Source organism: Brassica napus, chromosome A6 (genome assembly GCF_020379485.1).
Source record: "Brassica napus cultivar Da-Ae chromosome A6, Da-Ae, whole genome shotgun sequence".
NCBI classification, from domain to species: domain Eukaryota; kingdom Viridiplantae; phylum Streptophyta; class Magnoliopsida; order Brassicales; family Brassicaceae; genus Brassica; species Brassica napus.
In genome coordinates this window covers 9,375,676-9,395,588 of record NC_063439.1, presented here as the reverse complement: position 1 = coordinate 9,395,588, position 19,913 = coordinate 9,375,676, and the positions used below count along the sequence as shown (strand labels likewise).

The window sequence follows — 19,913 nt, the reverse complement described above, 5'->3', positions numbered from 1 at the left end:
GTTAATAAACTCTATCATAAGAAGTTTAACAACTTTTTTGGATGTCTGCTTTCCGGTTCCCAAGTGGCTGTATCAAAGAAATAGAAAGAATATGCTCAGCTTTTCTGTGGTCGGATCCGGTTTTGAATGGAAGGTAAGCAAATGTATTTTGGGTAGACATTTGTAAAACAAAACAAGAAGGTGGATTGGGTTTGAGGCCGCTAAAAGAATGAATTTGGTATGCTGTCTCAAGCTTATATGGAGGATTCTTTCAGCTCAGTCTCTATGGATTAGTTGGATCAAGATTTATCTTATCAGAAAAGGCTCTATATGGACGGTTAAGTAGAATTCTCAAGATGGTTCATGGATGTAGAGAAAGATTCTTAAGTGTCGGGAAATAGCTAAGCAATTTTACAAAGTGGAGGTTCGCAATGGTAGAAAAGAGTCATTCTAGAACGAAAAATGGTCTTCAATGGATTGTTTACAGGATATCTTGCGAGAAGGGGGATATATAGATATGGGAATTCCAACCAATGCTACTGTGGAGGATAGTAGAAGTCATAGAAGAAGAAATTATTGTGTGCAAATCTTAAACAGAGTTGAAATGGAAATTGAAAATTACAAAGAGAATTGGAGTCAAGGGGAGGATATCTCATTATGGAAGAATGAGAAAGGAAAATACAAGAAGGTGTCTCAACACGAGAAACTTGGCTCAGCATTAAAGAGAAGCATCAACTCTGTTCTTGGCATCAAGCGGTATGGTTTAAACATGCTACTCCAAAATTCTCATTCATGACCTGAATCACTATTCGTGGGAGACTTTCAACAGGAGATCAAATGAAATGTTGGAATGCGGTTGTTGATACAACTTGTAAATTCAGTCAGTAGTCTATGGAGTCTCTGAGTCACTTGTTTTTTTAATGTACCTACTCGGCTCAGGTGTGGGAAGCACTAATGAAAGGTGTTTTAAAGGACCAGTACCGTGCGAGTTGGGGAAATCTTATTGGTATGATCACAGGTGGCTCAGGGTGGAGTAAAATCCAGACTTTCACGGTGAGATATATGCTTCAGTCAGCGGTGCATATGATCTGGATAGAAAAGAACAAAAGAGACATGGAGAGTCTCCTTCTCCTGCTGCAGTTTTGATAAAAAGGCTTGACAAAAATATGAGAAATATGTTAATTGTGATTCTGAAAAGAGATGATGAGGAGTACGCGGGCGGGATGGAGTATTGGTTTGGAACCAGATAGAGAGATCATAATATTGATAAATTGTTGAGAATCATTAGAAAGAATTAGATCTTTTTATTTACTTTTAAAAAGGTACACTAGTTTGTAAAAAGGGTTTATTTGTCCAATAACCAAATTCATAATAGAAATGAGGTGGATGGCACTGATGTTGACATAATGAAGAAACTATCATTTATGTTATAATTTATCCGGTTATACCCTCTTTAATTACAAGTAACCGGTGAAAAAAGAAGAAAGAGATAACGTTGTCGTTTTAAGGTGTGAACACTTTAATAGATAACTGTTCAGAATGAGAGATATGGATGACATACACGTAACTTGTGTTTATTACCACATACAATTTTAAATTAGATTAGTGATGTGGTTTCATGAAATAAATAAATGAATTAACGGTGTAGAAACTGAAATGAATTTAGTGCATAATGAAAAATAAAAGGATGGTTTCATTTCATATGAGAAATAGTATATGACTAACCCAACACACAACTCTTAAATGTTAAACTCATACCTAACTTTTGAATACTAAACCCTAAACAGTTATCACTAAACCCAAACTTCAGTCCCCACCTTCCAAATACTAAAACCTAATTGCTAATCGCTAAACCCTAAATCTTAATCACTAAATCCAAGTATAGACCCTAAACCCAAGTATAGACCCTAAACCCATATATAATGGAACAAAAAATATAGTATAAAACATAATGGTAAACAAAATAGAACACTCTTTATTAATCGTCAAATGGAACGATACATGATAGGGTCACTAAATCCAAATCTCAAACCCCACCTTCCAAATACTAAACTCTAAATCTTAATCACTAAACCCTAAATGAACAAACTAACATTTAGGCTTCATATTATCCGATTATACCTTCTATATATGCAAGTTGCTGGTACAAAAGTAGAAAGAAATGATCCAAATAAGAAGAAAGACACACCACTGATTAATAAAGCTAAACCTTAATTAAAGAGGCATAAACCCAAATAGAATGTATATAATATAGTTTACTAAACCCAAACCTCTACTTACTAAATCTAAACCATATGCATGAACCTATAAACCCAAATACAATCTATAAATTTACTTGAAGGCACATTTACTTGGTTAGCATGTTACATATCTTCTATTCCATATAGTCATAGTAGTATAGTATACGAATGTTTCAAATAATCAAAAAATTTCAGTGGTGTATCCATAGTATGGAATGCAAATAGTAAATCCTCTCCACCCGCAAAAATACAACAATACAAGACACACCATTAATTATTAAAGCTAAACCCTAATTAAGAAAGCATAAACCCAAATAGTATATAATACGGTTTACTATACCCAAACCTCTACTTAGTAAATCTAAACCCTAGGCAGGAACCTATAAACTCAAATACAATCTATAAATTGTTTTCCAATATTGGACACTTGAAGGCACATTTTGAATATTAAACCCTAAACTGCTATCACTAAACTCAAACCTTAACTCCACACCTTCCAAATACTAAACTTTAAACTCTAATCACTTAACCCTAATCCCAAGTATAGCCTCTAACCCAAATAGAACGAAATAAAATAAATAGTATAGTACATATTAGTGAACAAAATAAAACATTATTTATTAATCGTCAAATGAAACGATACATGTTCACTAAACCCAAATCCCAACCCCGCCCTTTCTAAATACTAAACCCTAAATCCTAATCACTAAACCCTAAATCCAAGTATAAAGCTTAAACCCAAATATAAACCATAAACCCTAAACTCTAAACCCAAATCTCAAAATCTAATAATGGCCTCAAACTCACCCTTATTACTCTAAATACTAAACCCTAATCACTAATTACTAAACCATAAACTCAAATATACTCTAAATCCAAATATCAAAATAAAAAATAATACATAAAATTATGTAATATTAATTTATACTATATAAATATTATTTATAGTGTAGAAATGTAGTATAGTACACTAATATAAGAGTTTATTTGTCATCTATCCAAAATTGGTTTTAATCATTACGTTTAAACCAATATAGTATGAATTTCATATTACAATCAATTTCATAAAATGACATAGAAGAAAATTATCAAATTTGTAAATATGTAGATGATTACATTTTAAAGGGATTTTTTAGATATATATTCAAATAGTATAGTAACTTTACATAAATAACTACACTAAAGAATATGTACTATACTATTCCTTTCCCGAATATAATATAGACGATAAGTTCATCTTCTTCAATTCTTCTTTTGTCAAACATGCTGATACACCTTCATTTCGTTCACCGTCGTTATTCTTCACTACCATATAAAGATCATCTTCATCTCTTCTCCTTTTTTCCGACACGGCGACGCTTTTACCGGTCCGCCGTCGTTATTCTTCACCACTGGATCACTAAAACAAAAAAAAAAACGAAAACAAAGTATGAAAACAAAATCATGATGTGAAAATCAATGATTTAAGAGAAAGAAGAAAAGAAATGAAAGAGTTGTTACACTACAAGAAAAATGAGATATTGTTACGAAATTTTGTGACAATATTTATTGGTGACAAATTTGTGACATAAAAGATACGTTATTTTAACTATATTTTTACGTCACAGTTTAGTAATTATTTCGTCTCAATACAGTGACGATCAAAGTTGTAACAAAAATTTGTCACAATTAGTAACATTAATGTAATGGAAATAGTCAACACACTACTTGTGACGTCATTGTAACTATGTTTGCTGTAACTAATTTTTACTAACTTATTAACGTTTTTTTTATGTAACAATTTGTTATAATTTAGCTACTAACAATTAGTCACAAACCATTATATATATATATGTACAAATATGTATTTTTAATTTTTAATAATTATTATATTTACATTTTACTTCTTTTGCTATAGTTGAAGTTTTTAAGACTTTCTATGAGTTAATATTACATAAGTATTTACTCCAATAATTAAGAGATGATAATTTAGCTTACGCATCATTTTTCATAATTTATCATACCAAAATCCTAAACTTTTTACATATTATGTTTGTGATATTTAGCGTTTGATTATTATTATGTTGATGTAAAATCAAGCAGTTAGGTAAAAAAGGGATATATGAGAGATGTGATATATCTATTGTATAAACATTTTAAACACCACGCAAGAGAGTAGTGAAACTGAAATATGGTTTAGTCTTATTAACACTCTTTAGGCCAATAAAAGCCCAGTATTCTTTTTTCATTTCTTTACTAATCGTACTATATATGTATATATGCATCACCCTCTTCACTGAATAACCCTAGCAGCCATAGAGAGAGAGTAGTAGCCGCCGTTTTCTTTAATCTTTTCACCTCCGCTCAGCTTTTTCTCCTTGCCTTCGGATAATACAAGACTCAGCCGTCACCTTAGTCATCATTTGAGCTTCCTCGGACCACCATAAGCTACTCTGTAGCCACTGGAACTACCGGACATCAATGGCGTCACCTTATTCTTATTATCACTGTGCAGCGGATCTGAGAGAGAATGGGAAGAGACCGGATGAGTCGCTTTTCATCACCACCGCTCATCATTAAGCACCGCCTCGAGTGTTCTTTACCGGAGGCGCCTCCCTCATCACTAGCGGCGGGGACCACAAAGGCAAAGACAAAGGCGTTGTGTGATTAATTTTTCTTTTGTAATTGTTTATTTTATACTGTAATTGTTTATTTTTTTACTAAACAAAATACTATTAATGAATAGTAATAATATAGTGTACTCTTGCTTACACTGGTTGTTAGAATGATTTAGTCAAAGTTTTAACATTAGGATGAATTATTAGCATCCAATTTCGATGAAATCGCAAAAAGCTCTCATAAATAATTGACGTATAATACATGTGGAACGAGTAGCTCATTAAGACGTTCTGTGGAGAATTTCTAGTAATAAAGCGTGACAGAGTTAATTTGTATATCGGCCACTAATTAGTACGGAGGGGAGACAAATTACCAGTCTCTAATTGTAACAATTTTCAGACTATTGTTCGGTCACGAGACTCACAACTAAGACGAAATTGTAACGTTATGTTAGTCGCATAATATGACGATTTTATTACGTTATTATTGGACGATAGTTATGACCATATTATTACTTTTGTATATAGTCATGATTTGTGATGAAATTATCACTATTAAGTTAGTCACAACATTTGTAACGTTTTTGTTACCCATAAAAATTTGTGACGACGCTATTGTAACCATTTATAACAGTAACAAATTGGTCACAATAGTTATATTGTGACAGAATTTTTAATATTGTGACAGAGAAATTAGTAACAATACACCTAATTTCTTGTAGTGAATTATGTCTGCTCATCGTATACGCTTTCATCGTTGTTCTTTGTTCTTCTCATGAGAAGAAATTCAGTTCAAGAAGATGTGTGCATAATGAAAGACCACGTTCATCTTCATCTTCCTTAAAGTTATCTAATTATCTTGAGAGGTAAGAGTGAATACAACTTGGCCATATATTTTACTTGGTACATTAATTAATTATTTATTTAATTTTTTTTGGTAATAAGTTTCACCGGTTGAATATGTGGGCAATATGGCAATAATATATATTATGGACATGGTATACCGATAAATGAGAATTTTTAGATAGTTGGTGAATTATAATTTGTTTGAAGGTTATCTAGCTCAATTCTCCTTGTAAAAATGTTTTTTAATTAAATTTAACATTCAATTCAAAAAAATAAAATAAATAAATGGAGTAGACAATTTGGAAATAGCCTCATGTTCATGTATGTTGTGTCGTCTTAATTGTACATCACTTTACATTGTCTTTGTCTTGGCAAAGAAGTTTAATTGAACCGTTTCCCGTTGCCAGTTCATTCATTTATCCTCGAAGTCTAGTTAAATACAGCTAAATATTCCGTTGATTAATGCTCTTTATAATATAAATTTGTAAATTTATACAGTGACACTATCTTTGATCCATCCGTTTTATGAATATTGTCATGATTTATATGGGAAAAAGAACTAACAGTTTATTGGATTATGGCTTCATTACTGTAATAACGTCTACGTCTAACTAGTACTCTACAGCTGTTTCATGGTAATGTTAGTATCCTAGTTCACAGTCGCTATTAATCATGGTTGTATTTGTATCTATCTATTAAAGACTATAATTGTGTGTTGTTCTGTAATTTCGTCACGTTTCGTTCGTTTTTCTTCACAAATGTCAGACAACAAAATCTTTAGATCATATAAAAGTAAAATTTAGGAACATAAATGGGCCCTTGGCTGATCTTTGCGTGGTTCCTAGCGACCAAGTGTAGATGTTGTGGTCTGAACGCATTTATTTTAATACTATAGACAGAGAGTACAGAACCACAAAGATGTGGAAAACAAATGAACAAATACACAAAAAGAGAGGATATGACTTCAGTTATCCCAATACGAATATACGATTTCATGGAAAAATGATATTTAGCCGAGATCCAAAGCGAATCTACATGTACAGTTATGTCTCTACGCTATTTATCAACAAGATCACATCTCTTGATCCTATTTGGACATTAAAAGCTAGAAAGCAGAAACATTATGATTGTACGACAATTCTATTATATGATCGATTAATATAATAGAAATGATCGATTATTTTAATAAATACATCTCACAAAAACTAAATCATAAATCTAGATTAATATACAAACCTACTTTTATAAAGTTTAGTATTTATTTATTTATTTTTAAAATCTTAAACTCTATCCCAAAACCACATCTCTCAAATCTAAACCATAAATTTAGATTAGTTAACACCATGAATATAATTTTTTGGATGAAATGTGAAATTTATTGATCAATGAATAAAATATAAGCATTTATACAAGACTAAAAGAAACTAAAAAAAAAAAATATACAATATTGTAAAAGAATGATTTTAATCTCCTATGTGAAGCTGATACTTCAAACACATGACACAAGCCTGCAAACTTATGGTCAACCTTATATCAAAGAAAAGTAACCATGTTGTGCATCGCCTTATCAATGATCCGAACCACTTGATTCATTGTCCGACAACCAGTTTGATGCTTCTTCTAATTCCTCTTCTTCCATAGATGGTAGATGCAGCTCTGAAACACCATATTTATTAGAATCTTGTCCATGCTTCAAAGAGTATTACCACTTACAAACTGCAGCGTAGCCATCCAGTCTGGGCCAGTCCTATCTCCCACTCGATCGATTCGCAAGCTTGTCCCAGACTATAAAGGAGTAAGGACAAGCAAAGAAAATATGGTTTCGTGTCTCATCCCTCTCTCTACATAAGACACAATCCTGACGAATACCTCAAACTCTCATTCTATCACCTGTTGACAATCTATTTTTAATTGCCAACCACATTATAAATGAAGAACGCGGGCCTCCTTAAGAAAACCATACACTCTAACTTCGAAAAACAGTGGCTTTCTCGCCCTAATTTGATCCCAAGTCCTGGCCGATGAGAAACAAAATTTATAGGTATCATCAAAATGCTTCCAGAGCACAATATTGCTGCCAAGAGTGTCGTGAGGGACCTGTTCACTCTGAATGTTATCGTAAAGAGCATGGAAATAGCGACTTCTATGACCCCTTATGTTCCAATTAGAGTGCAAAATTGCATCTCTTAGACACACACGTTACGTGCAACTCTAAGATAACAAATGCCAACAGCACCAGCGATGTTGATAAGCTTCCCCATTTGTAGCCAATCATCAAACTAGAAGAAAGCAGCCTGACCATCATTTACCTCAAACCGAATGAACTGACACAAAGGTCTCAACTTCAAAAGTTTTCTCCATATCAAAGATCCTTTACCGTCCTCCTTTATATCCCGATTTTTTTTTGTTTTAGCAAGTATTGTTGAATCAAAGAGACCTACAGAGAACTTGTATGCAAAGAAATTTTCCAAATTAAATTCATAGCGAACACATAGACGAGTTACAGAGCTTTCGTACGCCAATACCTCCTTCTTCTTTAGGATAAAAAAGATCCACCCATGCCAAAATAATATGATGTATAAACATAATAATAAGAGTAAAATATAAAGATGTATAAACATAATAATAAGAGTAAAATATAAAGATAATATACAAACCATTTTACCTTTTCTTAAATTTTGATGTATTTGAAAGATAATATAGAGATCATCTTTAAACAGAAATATAATACTGAAACATCATTTATTATTCAATGAAGAGAATATTATCTATGACTATGTATGTATATTCGTTAAAATTTTATATATTGTTCTTTAGACACTACAAGAAAAATGTGTTTTAATAGCAGTAAAGGATAGCATTTTTTGCCTTTGTGCTATAATTGACATACACCTTAGTTTTAGATAGCGTTTGTACATTTTGAAACGCTATGATAGAATGGCATATTTAAAAACGCTATAATAGTGTATAGTTTTAACGTAACACTTAGTTTTAATAGCAAAACATAATTAAAAATGCTATGTTTGGTTATTTAAAACCCTAAACTTAGAACATATTTTAAACCCTAAATTATAAACACAAGCCTAACGCTCAAATATTTTCATATTCTAGTCTTAAGTTTTAAATTTAAATTTTAATATTTTCAAAATTAATATTCAATTCAAATCTTAAATCTAAACCTCAAACCCTAAATTCTTTACATCTTTTCAAACCCTAAACTCTATATCCCTATTCAAACATCATATAAACCCTAAACTTTAAATGAAAAATCCCAGATCTAATATTTCCAAGTTTTAATAAAACAAACAACTATTAAAAATTATTATAAATATATGATCTTTTCAAATTTTCTTTTTCAAACATTAAATATAACCTTTGAACCCTATCACACAAACCTTTGCTTTAAAATCTTATATGTTAAATCTGAAATTCAATAGTTCTTATCGTAACTTTATAATTGTAAATGATAATTTAATTTTTACATAAATAAAACTAGTTACATAATAAAATTATAATTTTTAAAACATCTATTAAATAAAACAGTTTTGATTAGTTAATCTATGACTATTGATTCCTTTTAATCCAATGGTTACTCACTCTTTTGTTAATCCTTTCCCTTCTTTCTCATTGGTCAATTAATAAAACAAAGAGTAAAAAATTTCATTGGTTAAAACAGGATGGTGAGGATAGCTAATATATTTGATCTCCACCGTTGATATAACTCAATCTAACGGACAAAAGTGATTCAGTTTAATATTTTATTTTTTTGCATTATCTCTTTCATCTTCTTTCTCACGATCTCTCGTCTCCTCCTCTCTCACCATCTCTTCAATCTTCTTGCTCATAACTCATCTGAAATCCTCCTCTCTCATCATCTCATATCCTGCAATCATCTTCTCCTATCAATTCTCCTCTTTCATCACCTATTCAATCCTCATCTCACGATCTCTCAAACTCGTCCTCTGTCGTAACGGGTTCAAGCACACCACCATCACCATGACCTCGCCTCCTCCTCTTTGGGTTGTCTCTTCTTTCGTGTTCATCTTCTTTTCATCTTTTATTTTCTAATAAAATCTATTACTTTTGCTCAAAGATCTGGAATAATGATGAAAGGGATGCGCGCCAGAGGTGAAGGTTGACATAGCGGAGATGCGCCGGAGGTGTTACGAACCAGAGACGGAGGCGGAGGTAGATGTGGTTCAGAGCAAGGTGATTTGAGGCGGGGGCATGAGGAGGCGGAGGCACGAATACGCGGAAGCCAGAGGTCGAAGACGGCGGAGTTAAGAAGATTGGTTTAGTCGTTACCGTATTAGGTTTAGTTAGTAAATAGGTTTAGGTTAAATCTTGGTTTAAGTTTTTGGTTTAGTTTTGATTTATTTTCTAATTTGTATACCATATTCTTTTTGTAAACCAGTTTTATTATAAATCAGTTTAAATAATAAACAAATTTTTAAATATATAAACCAATTTAAATTTTAATTATGTTTTTATTTTCAAGCAATTAAATTTCCATAAATAATTTTTAAAATAAAAAATTTTAATATAAGTAATAGCATTTATGACACGCTATTAAATAATATTTAATTGCAGATAGAAAACGTTATGGTATCGGAAGAAAAGATAGCAGCATAAAAAACCGCTATGTAATGTCTTTTACCTATTATGACGGGCGATGATACAGCGTTTCAAAAACCGCTATAGTATCGTTATATAGCGTTATTCGTCCGCTATTAAAACGCATTTTTCTTGTAGTGAGACAAGAGTCGTGAATAGAAAAGAGCTCCTCACTAAATAACATGTGTCGAACGTCGTTTTCCCCGTTGCTTGGTTCCCAAGTTGCTGTCCTCATCTGCTAATGTTAATTTTGCATGGAAATTGCCTATTATAATTCAATTGTTAATCTTAATCAATTTCTTTTTTAGATTAATATGTATCCACGCATCCACGTATGCTCCAGAAATATTAAAATGTTCTCGAAATTTAAGGAAAGTTTCGTTTGGTTTTGTTATTCCACTCGGAACTTATATCAAAAGTAGAAGGTGTTAACTTAAATTTCCTCTTTACAGCAAATGGTTGGCTGACACGACATGGAGCAACTTAGAGCAGAAGTTAACAGTTCTCACTTAAAGGCATCTCCTCTGCCTATATAAATCAGCCCACATTTTGCATGCCTTCTCAATTACAAAAGCATCAAACAAACACAAGAACAAAAGTACAAAACACACACATAGATACAAATAAATAGGCTAATAGGAATATGAATTCCAAAGGAGAAATTTCTAGTTCTACTGCGGAGCGTAAGGTGAAGAAAGAAGCAGCGAGTGTGATTCCCGTTAAGAGGAAGCTGGTGAAGACTATGGCCGTCGAAGCCATTATCTCTGCCTTTTCTCCCTGTAGTAGCCGGACCTCTGATCACTCTAATGGCAACGGCCACGGGAAGGGCAACGGAGGGTGCGTGTACCCAACTCATCCTTGACCGGTTCTATTCTTGGGGTTTAGGGTATTTGCGCCGCCATGATATTTTGTGGGTTTGATATATATGTAGATGTAATATGTTGGTGTTCTCACCGTGTAACCTCTGTTTCTCTTTTTTTTTTTTATGTTTTAAATTAAATGTTTCTATTGTTCAGTTTCCGGTAGGGGTAACAAACGGCGATGATTATGATGTCCTCTTTGTAAATAAACCGATTAAGTTGTGGTATTAGCCTTAAACACTCGCTTCCCTTAACTATCATTTAGTTACAATCACATTGATTATTGATGGTTTGTATTAACTATCGTGCTATCTGGATAATCAAGATTCGTAAAAGTTTAGAGAGGGTATATTTAATTAGGTTTTAACATATTTTTTTGGAGAATGTTGTGTATACATTCCACCTGAAACATAATTGCAACTTACAATACGACGAACTTAAATGCAAAGATCCTAAGCCTGAGTTTACTAGCAACAAATGAACCAGAACACAACACTTGGTAAAACCAAACCAGGTTTAAACCGAAACTTGTCTCTAATGCTAGATATTTGGTCCTTACTATTGATAGTAAAATAAAGTTATGGACGTTTTCAGATCTATAGAAGTGGATGCAATTCGCATTTGGTCTTTACATAAGAAAGTAATTGTCTTGGCCTTATATAAAAAGTCAGGTCTTTGCCTCTACAGCTGTTTAACAATAATGCAAATACGAATCTTCCAAAATTACTAATGCCCTTTTTCGAAAAAGGACCACATCCTAAGTTAGCTTTCACGCTCATACGGTATCATACATATACACTTACAGTATGTAGTAACGTTTATGTAAAAACTATTAATAGAAAAACCTATATATATTATTACACACACACACACAAAATAAATTGGGCGATGGCTTCTATAATGTTTCTGGGAATGTTCCTGGGACTGATCAAAAAAAGCCAGGAAGAAAAGCAATATACTCCTAGCTAGTTAGGATATAGCAAAAGCAAAGTATATACTCAAAAGGGAAAACACCTGTATATAGCAATAGACTAGGATCAAAAACATAATATTACACTTTAGACATGATTGGTACATACAAAAGATGATACTATTGTTTAGATTCACTAAACAATAAAGACTGGTAACGACTAAAATGCTAATAGCTATGTTCATAGTTCATACACAATTTCCACAAGGTCTCATCTCATCTATTGTCCTCTTAAATTTTACTTAATTAACACATGTTGCTAATCATATTTCTGTCAAAGTCAGTAGTCAACAGTCAACGTCAGAATCTTTTGTAAATATTGTTGTGAAGCTAGTCATGAATTCGTGTCGTTGAAAAAACTGGATTCGGGTAGTAGAAAGAAAGGAATAAAACATCGTGGTTTGATGTTAAATGCCAAAAAAGGAGAGACCACAAAAGAGACAAGCCTAGTCACATTAACTGAACATTCGTTTTTCTATCTTACTTGTTATTCAGTAAATACTACATAGTTAAATTTTCCTTTTGTGTACAAACTTCACATATTGTCCATAAAATAATACATAAACTTCTCTAATAACTTACAAACTAGGATAAGATCCGCGCCTTGCACGGGATTAAGTTATTATTTTTATTATATTTTGGAGAATGAAACAATAGTTTGGCTTTATTTGGATTACGGGTGTTCAACCCGGATATCGGGTTGGTTTCGGTTCGGTTCGGTTTTTTTCGGTATTTGGTTAGTAAAATATAACTACTATTCTAAATCCATATTTACTTTGACTTTAGTCTTTCACATACTTTTGAAAGATTTCAACTGGACGACTAAATTGATCAGCCAATCTTGTTGCTTTAAATCATTAGTGTTTATATATATATATATTTTTTAGTTTGAATATTTATTAAATAAAAATTCATATGCGTTATATTTTATGATCATTTGTAACTTATTATAACAAAAAAATAATCTATTGATCACAAAATTTTCAGAGTGGGAATATTCAAATTTCTAATAATATATAGACGTTTTGAAAAATTCAAATATAACATATAAGAAAAAATATAAATGTTTTTATTATATATTTAATGTGATTTTTTAATATCTTTCAATAATATAAAATTAAAAAAAAAGAACAAAGATACCAAAATTGTTATCAAATATTTATTATTCATAATAATTAATTTCATATATACGTTAATCATATTAGGTAATTTCGTAGCTTCTAATTAAGGAAAGTGCAAAAAAAAATTTGGTAGATTATTTATCAATTCGATAGTTAGTTTAATAAAAAATATAATGTAAGTCAAGATGGACCAACCTATTTTTCTAAGAATAGTATATTTTATATAGTCATTTATTAAATGAGAATTTATAATCATACAGTTCTATGATCATTCATATCATTTTATAACTGAATATTTAAATCATCGATAACAAATTTTTTAATGTGAAATCTTTAATAAGTTTATAATTTATAAATGTTTTTGAAAATTCATTGAAAGTTTTAATATTAAAATATGGTAATCTTATGGTATATAGTATATATATATATATATAAATATATAAGTTTTATTATTAAATGATATTTTTTACTCATATGGTTTTAAAATAATGTGTATCTTCTTATAATATTAAATAAAAGTTCATATTAATACAATTTTATGATCATTTGTAACTTATTATGACAAAAAAAATAATCTATTGATCACAAAATTTTCAGACTGGGGATCTTCAAATTTCTAATAATTTTAAAAATTATAACATATAAGAAAAATTATAAATGTTTTTATTATATATTTAATGTGATTTTTAAATATATTTTAGTAATATAAAATTAAAAAAAGAACTAAGATACAAAAATTGTTATCAAATATTTATTATTCATTATAATTAATTTTCACATATACGTTAATCATATTAGGTAATTTTGTAGCTTTTATTTAAGGAAAGTGCAAAACATTTTTTGGTACGTTATTTATCAATTCGATAGTTAGTTTAATAAAAAGTGTAATATAAGTTAAGATGGACCAACCTATTTTTCTAGGAATAGTATATTTTGTATAGTTATTTATTAAATAAGAATTTATAATCATACGGTTCTATGATCGTTCATATCGTTTTATAACAAAATATTTAAATCATCGATAATAAAATTTTCAATCTGAAATCTTTAATAAGTTTATAATTTATAAATGTTCTTGAAAATTCATTGAAAGTTTTAATATTAAAATATTTATGTAATCTTATGGTATATAGTGTTTAATATATATATATATATATATATATTTATTTTATTATTAAATGATATTTTTTACTCATATGGTTTTAAAATCATGTGTATCTTCTTATAATAAAAATGTTAAGCCATTGATCATTAATTGTTAACATAATAATTTTAATAGTTTTAGTCGTTTATTGTCGTTTTTAAAAATTCAAAATATAACATATACGAAAAAATCTAAATTTTATTTTTATAGCCAATTTGATTGTTTAATTTATTTTAATAATATAAAATTAAACAAAAAATGATGGAGGAGATATACATTGTTATCAAATCTTTATTATTAACCTCATTAATTGTCATATATATATTAGTCATTTATGGTAATTCCGTAGGTTTTATTTAATGAAAGAAAATATCATATCATATCACTATATCATATAGTTTGACCAACTTATGTATCTAACAACATATAAAAATCGAATGTGGACCTACTTATTTTTCAATTGAATGTAATTGACTACCTAATTGAGTGCCACCTATGCATTGGAGCCTCTTTTAATTAATACAAAATTGAGGTTACATCTTTTCAAATGTTCCTCAATTAATATATAAGGGATATTGCACGTATGGTAGTGTGAACCGTAGAGATCTAAGTTCGCGCCTTTTAACAAATATCTGATACACGTTAATTAAAGATTATCAATGTCGCGGATCCCTTGGCTAGAAAGAAAATGAGAAAGTGATGTGGTGAGGATCCATGGAAATTTCAAATTATAGTAGTGATTTAGAGTGGCAGGGGTGATGAATGTAAATCCACATACATTTACAAATATCGATATTTTATGAAAATCGTATTTTCATTTTATAGAATATTTTTAAAACATTTATGTAGAAATTGTTGATAAAATTGTGTTAGAGCAAATGGGCTGCGGACACATGTGTGAACTAGTCTTGGCCAACTTGATAGCAATGTATTTATTTATTTTCGTTAATAAAGTGCTTTAAAAGCAGAAAGTCTTCTTCTCGATTAATAGTAGGGTACTCATTTGTGGAATCATTTCTTCTCCATATAAAACTCCACATCTTTGCATCTCAGCAAAACTGCAAGGCAACATAAACACATATATATATTCACGAACACACTGATACATTATCTCTATAGTTTTGAAGAAGATGAGCTTCGAGGAGTTGAAGAAACAAGGGAGTGTGATCCCCAAGAAGAGAGAGTTGGTGAAGACCAAAATCTTCAAATCCATTCTCTCTTTCCTCCGTCGCTCCGTTACTAAACAAATTTCTGAACATTCCGGTGACGGCAAACGTGTGTACCCAACTCGCCCATGATCGGTTTTTTTTCATGGAGTTGAAGATATTATCGGTCATGATCTTATATGGGTTCTCCTCTGTTTTTCTATTGTTATGTTATAATATTGCAAGTAGAAGGAAGCTTGATAGATTCTGTTTTTTATTTGAGTTTTTAGTTTTTTTTGAAAGGGAGATATTTGATCCTCATTGTGTAAAACCCATTTCATAAATGATTAACGCGTTGTGATTAATTACCGCACTTGTCTTAAAAAAAAAACTCTTGTATTGTTATCATATGATGAATTTTCAAATATAGTATGCAAACGTGCTGCCTCGAAATTATTAAGGAATTTGTGATAGTGATAGTAAACACAAAAATATAAAAATAAAGAAGGATGTGGAGACTGGGGACTGGACGGAGAGATGTATGCACTGCATATACTTAAATAGCTAAACTTTCCTTAAGTTATGTCCGTTAAATATAAATTAGATTAAACGTGCTGTAAAAATTTATTGATGAAATTCCATACTACAAAAAAAAGAAAGATATAAATCAGATTAAATGTACTACAAAAAAAAATATTTCTTATGTTCCACAAAGATAGATTTTTTTAGTGTTTTCACTATTAAAAACACATTAAATCACTATAACAAATGTATCGTTTTCTGTAGTTTATAATTTTTAATAATTTTAACCAATAGTAATTCAATTAATTTTTTGATAATTCAATATTTTTTTTTTAAGTTTATAAATTTTTCAATAAAAAACACAAAAAAATTATCTTTATGAAACAATTTTTTTTCTCAAACATCTATTTTGTGGAACGTAGGAAGTAACTATTTACTTCTGGATATTTTATTTAAGTAACAGATTTGTTTACGGCTTAGTGATGCAATGAATCTATGGTTTGGTACACGATGATTCTTTTTTTTTTGTAGAACCAGAAAGTTCGAGCGTTCGGCCCTAATCTTCCTAGGCGCGGAACTAGCCTTTGTTTGTACCTTTTAGCTTGGACCCTCTTCCCCGTCCAAGACTCAAAAATTCAAAAATAACTCAGACGATGCTTATGGTGATTTAGGACTTCAATGGTTTCGCGACGATGGGAACCGGGTATTGGTGACGGAGGCTTGATTAGGGCAGACAAGGATCATGGATATATGGAATGGAGATCTATTTCAAATCTCAGAGGTATTGTGATGGGGATGGGAAAGAGGTTTTCAAAGGGATTAAGGGAACAAAATATCAGAAAGGATCAGACTTTGATCATCATCAAGATCAAATCGCAAGGCTATCAAGGTATCATCTCGGATCCCTCAATTGCATGGTTTTCCTTACTTATCAATGAGATTGGGAGGATCTATTTTGGATATGGTTTTGTGGGATTAGTGATTTGTGTAATCTGGAATGAAATTCTATGGATTGAATTTCTCTGTGGTAATGAATTGGGGATGGCGAGTATTCTGGGTCTTGGTTCATATCTGATAGTGAATCATGGGGATGAGTATTGGCTGGTACGAGGTTTATATTTCGTTGTGACTGTTGTCTCTAAAGTTTCTAGTTTTAATGACACAGAGTTAGTATGGTTGAAAAGAGGGGCTTTCCAATCTGTTGCGTACAGGGTTCACTGGTCTTGCTTTGATGGTGAGGTATGGAACATCTTTGGTTTGGTGATAAATATAATTTGGAGTCCTGATGTTTTACAGGTAGCTGGAGAGTTTGATCGTACCAAACGGGGTGTAGCTGGTGAGTTTGGATCAAGGTGCAAACTTTGTTTTAAGGATTATTGGAGTAAGGAGAGAGGCAGTGAGGGATACAAATGGGGAACCTATGATTTTGAATCACTGGAACGAGATCAAGCTAGGGGAGAACGAAGTCTGAATGCTGTCTCTTTAAACACATTCAGCTTCTTTAACAACAGGCTTTCTCTTCTGCTGCAACTAGAATATTGCTGGTTACTTGGGAAAGAGGCTGATGTAGTACAAACACTGATTATTGGGATTATGATCTTCATGGTATTGAGCAGGGTAGCGGGGAGCTTCACAGGTCGTAGGGTGATCAACATAATAACAAGGAATTCAAGTCAGAGATCCTTGATTCAAAGTCATCAAACTTCAAGGAGCAGAGGTTTTTGGGATGAGGTATATGGATGGAGGGAGACAGAGAGTTCACGGTTTTCAATTATAGCAAAAATAGCAAATGATTTGAGTGGTGTAACTGGTTTGTTTGTTATTATATTGATGGAGCTGTGGTGTCCTATAGAGTTTGACTTATTTCAAAGATCACGTTTTGGGATACGTGGTTGTTTGGATTGGAGGTCATGTGGTTTTAATGTTCAGATTATTGTAAAGATTCGTCTTTTCCTAATTTTGTTGATAGTAGCAAGGGCTAATTTTTTTCCTTTGTGTCGGTTTATTGTACGTTATGTGTTCTCTGTAAAGAACGACAATGGTAAAGTTTGGAAAAATGATTTTTTAAAGTTTTCTTGGAATACAGTGCAATGTTTCAGGACACAAAAGAAGGATATTAGGTGGAGTGTGATAAGAGGGTACCATTACACCCGCCGATTTGGCTCTTCGGAGCAAATGAAGAACAAATTTTTTATATGAGGATATTAAGTTGGAATTGCCGAGGAATGGGCAGTAAGTGGACTATAAGTTATTTAAGCGAGATAAGACATAAACATAAACCGGACTTTCTATTTTTATCAGAAACAAAGCAGGAGTCAGAGTTTGTCCAAAAGTTTCAGGCGCACTTTGGTTATGATAATTTGGTCACAGTGGATCCAGTGGGAAGAAGTGGGGGATTGGCGCTTTTTTACAATAATGAGTATCAAGTGAAAGTATTATATTCTAGTAACCGAATGATTGATGTGGAAGCAGAGGCTCTAGGCAAGAAGGTGTATCTTACTTTTGTATATGGGGACCCAGTTCAAGAAATGAGGGAACAAGTATGGGAGCACTTAACTAGATATGGTCTAACGAGATCCGAACCTTGGTTCATTATTGGTGATCTAAATGAGATTCGTGGAAATCATGAAAAAGAAGGAGGATCTATAAGGAGTGCGAATTCATTTATTCCTTTTAATAATATGATACGAAATAGTAGTTTATTGGAATTTCCGGCTCGGGGAAATAAATTGTCATGGCAAGGGAGAAGAGGAAAAGGGAAAGGAGCAGTGATGGTCCGCTGTCGTTTAGATCGCGCTTTAGCAAATGAAGAGTGGCATACGTTATTTCCTTGCTCTTTTACAGAGTATCTGGGGATGGTGGCCTCTGATCATCGACCGGTAGTGGCTTATCTGGACGACAAAGTTCCCAGGAGGAAAAGACAATTTCGGTTCGATAAGAGATGGATTGGACAAGAGGGCCTACTGGATTCGATTACAATGGGTTGGGCAGACTCCAACGAAGGAGGAGTGGAAGGGAGAACAGGGGGTATTGTGGAAAAAATTAGCAATTGTCGCCATGAAATTGCTAAATGGCGGAAAAATAATCCACCTTATGGGAAAGAAAAAATAAATGAGTTACAACAAGCACTGGAAGAAGTACAAACAGATAATACCAGGTCACAAGAGGATATTTTGGAGGTGTCTAGGAAATTACAAGAGGCATATAAGGATGAAGAAGACTACTGACATCAAAAAAGTAGGAATATGTGGTACTCATCTGGGGATCTTAACACAAAATTTTATCACGCTTTAACTAAGCAAAGACGGGTTCGTAATAGGATTGTGGGTTTACATGATGTTGATGGAAATTGGATTACCGAGGATAATGGTGTGGAAAAGGTGGCAATAGATTATTTCGAAAATCTTTTTAGTACAACGTCCCCATCGGAATTTGATAGTTTTCTGGTAGAGGTTACACCTGGAATTACTCCTCAGATGAATCAACGATTATTGAGGCTAGCGACAGAGGAGGAGGTTCGAGAGGCTTTGTTTATGATGCATCCCGAAAAGGCACCAGGACCGGACGGCATGACCGCCCTTTTTTTCCAACACTCCTGGCATATTATTAAGAATGATTTGGTTGAAATGGTCAACAATTTTTTGGTTTCGGGAGAAATGGATGCAAGATTAAATATTACTAATATTTGTATGATCCCAAAGACGGAGAGACCCACAAGGATGACGGAGCTGCGACCAATCAGTCTATGTAATGTCGGATATAAAATTATCTCTAAAGTTTTGTGCCAGCGGTTGAAAATTTATCTTCCCTTACTTATATCCGAAACTCAATCGGCATTCGTGGCAGGACGGTTAATCTCGGATAATATTCTCATC

At 32.1% G+C, this 19,913-nt stretch overlaps 1 protein-coding gene and 1 long non-coding RNA gene across 2 annotated transcripts; both read left to right on the top strand.

Annotated features, from left to right (window-relative positions):
* Positions 1-8,816: 8,816 nt before the first annotated feature.
* Positions 8,817-11,366, top strand: LOC125610277. The gene is made up of 2 exons (XR_007340338.1): positions 8,817-9,682; positions 9,756-11,366. It is a non-coding gene; the product is annotated as an uncharacterized LOC125610277 (long non-coding RNA).
* A 5,034-nt stretch (positions 11,367-16,400) lies between these two features.
* Positions 16,401-19,879, top strand: LOC106351617. Its single transcript, XM_048782566.1, has 2 exons — positions 16,401-16,927; positions 17,335-19,879. The coding sequence occupies exon 2, from the start codon at positions 18,234-18,236 to the stop codon at positions 19,263-19,265; it is 1,032 nt and encodes a 343-aa protein (XP_048638523.1). The 5' UTR covers positions 16,401-16,927; positions 17,335-18,233; the 3' UTR covers positions 19,266-19,879.
* Positions 19,880-19,913: the final 34 nt, after the last annotated feature.

Coding starts and splice junctions, on each gene's coding strand:
- LOC106351617 (XM_048782566.1), top strand. CDS start 18,234: ATGAGGATATTAAGTTGGAATTGCCGAGGAATGGGCAGTAAGTGGACT.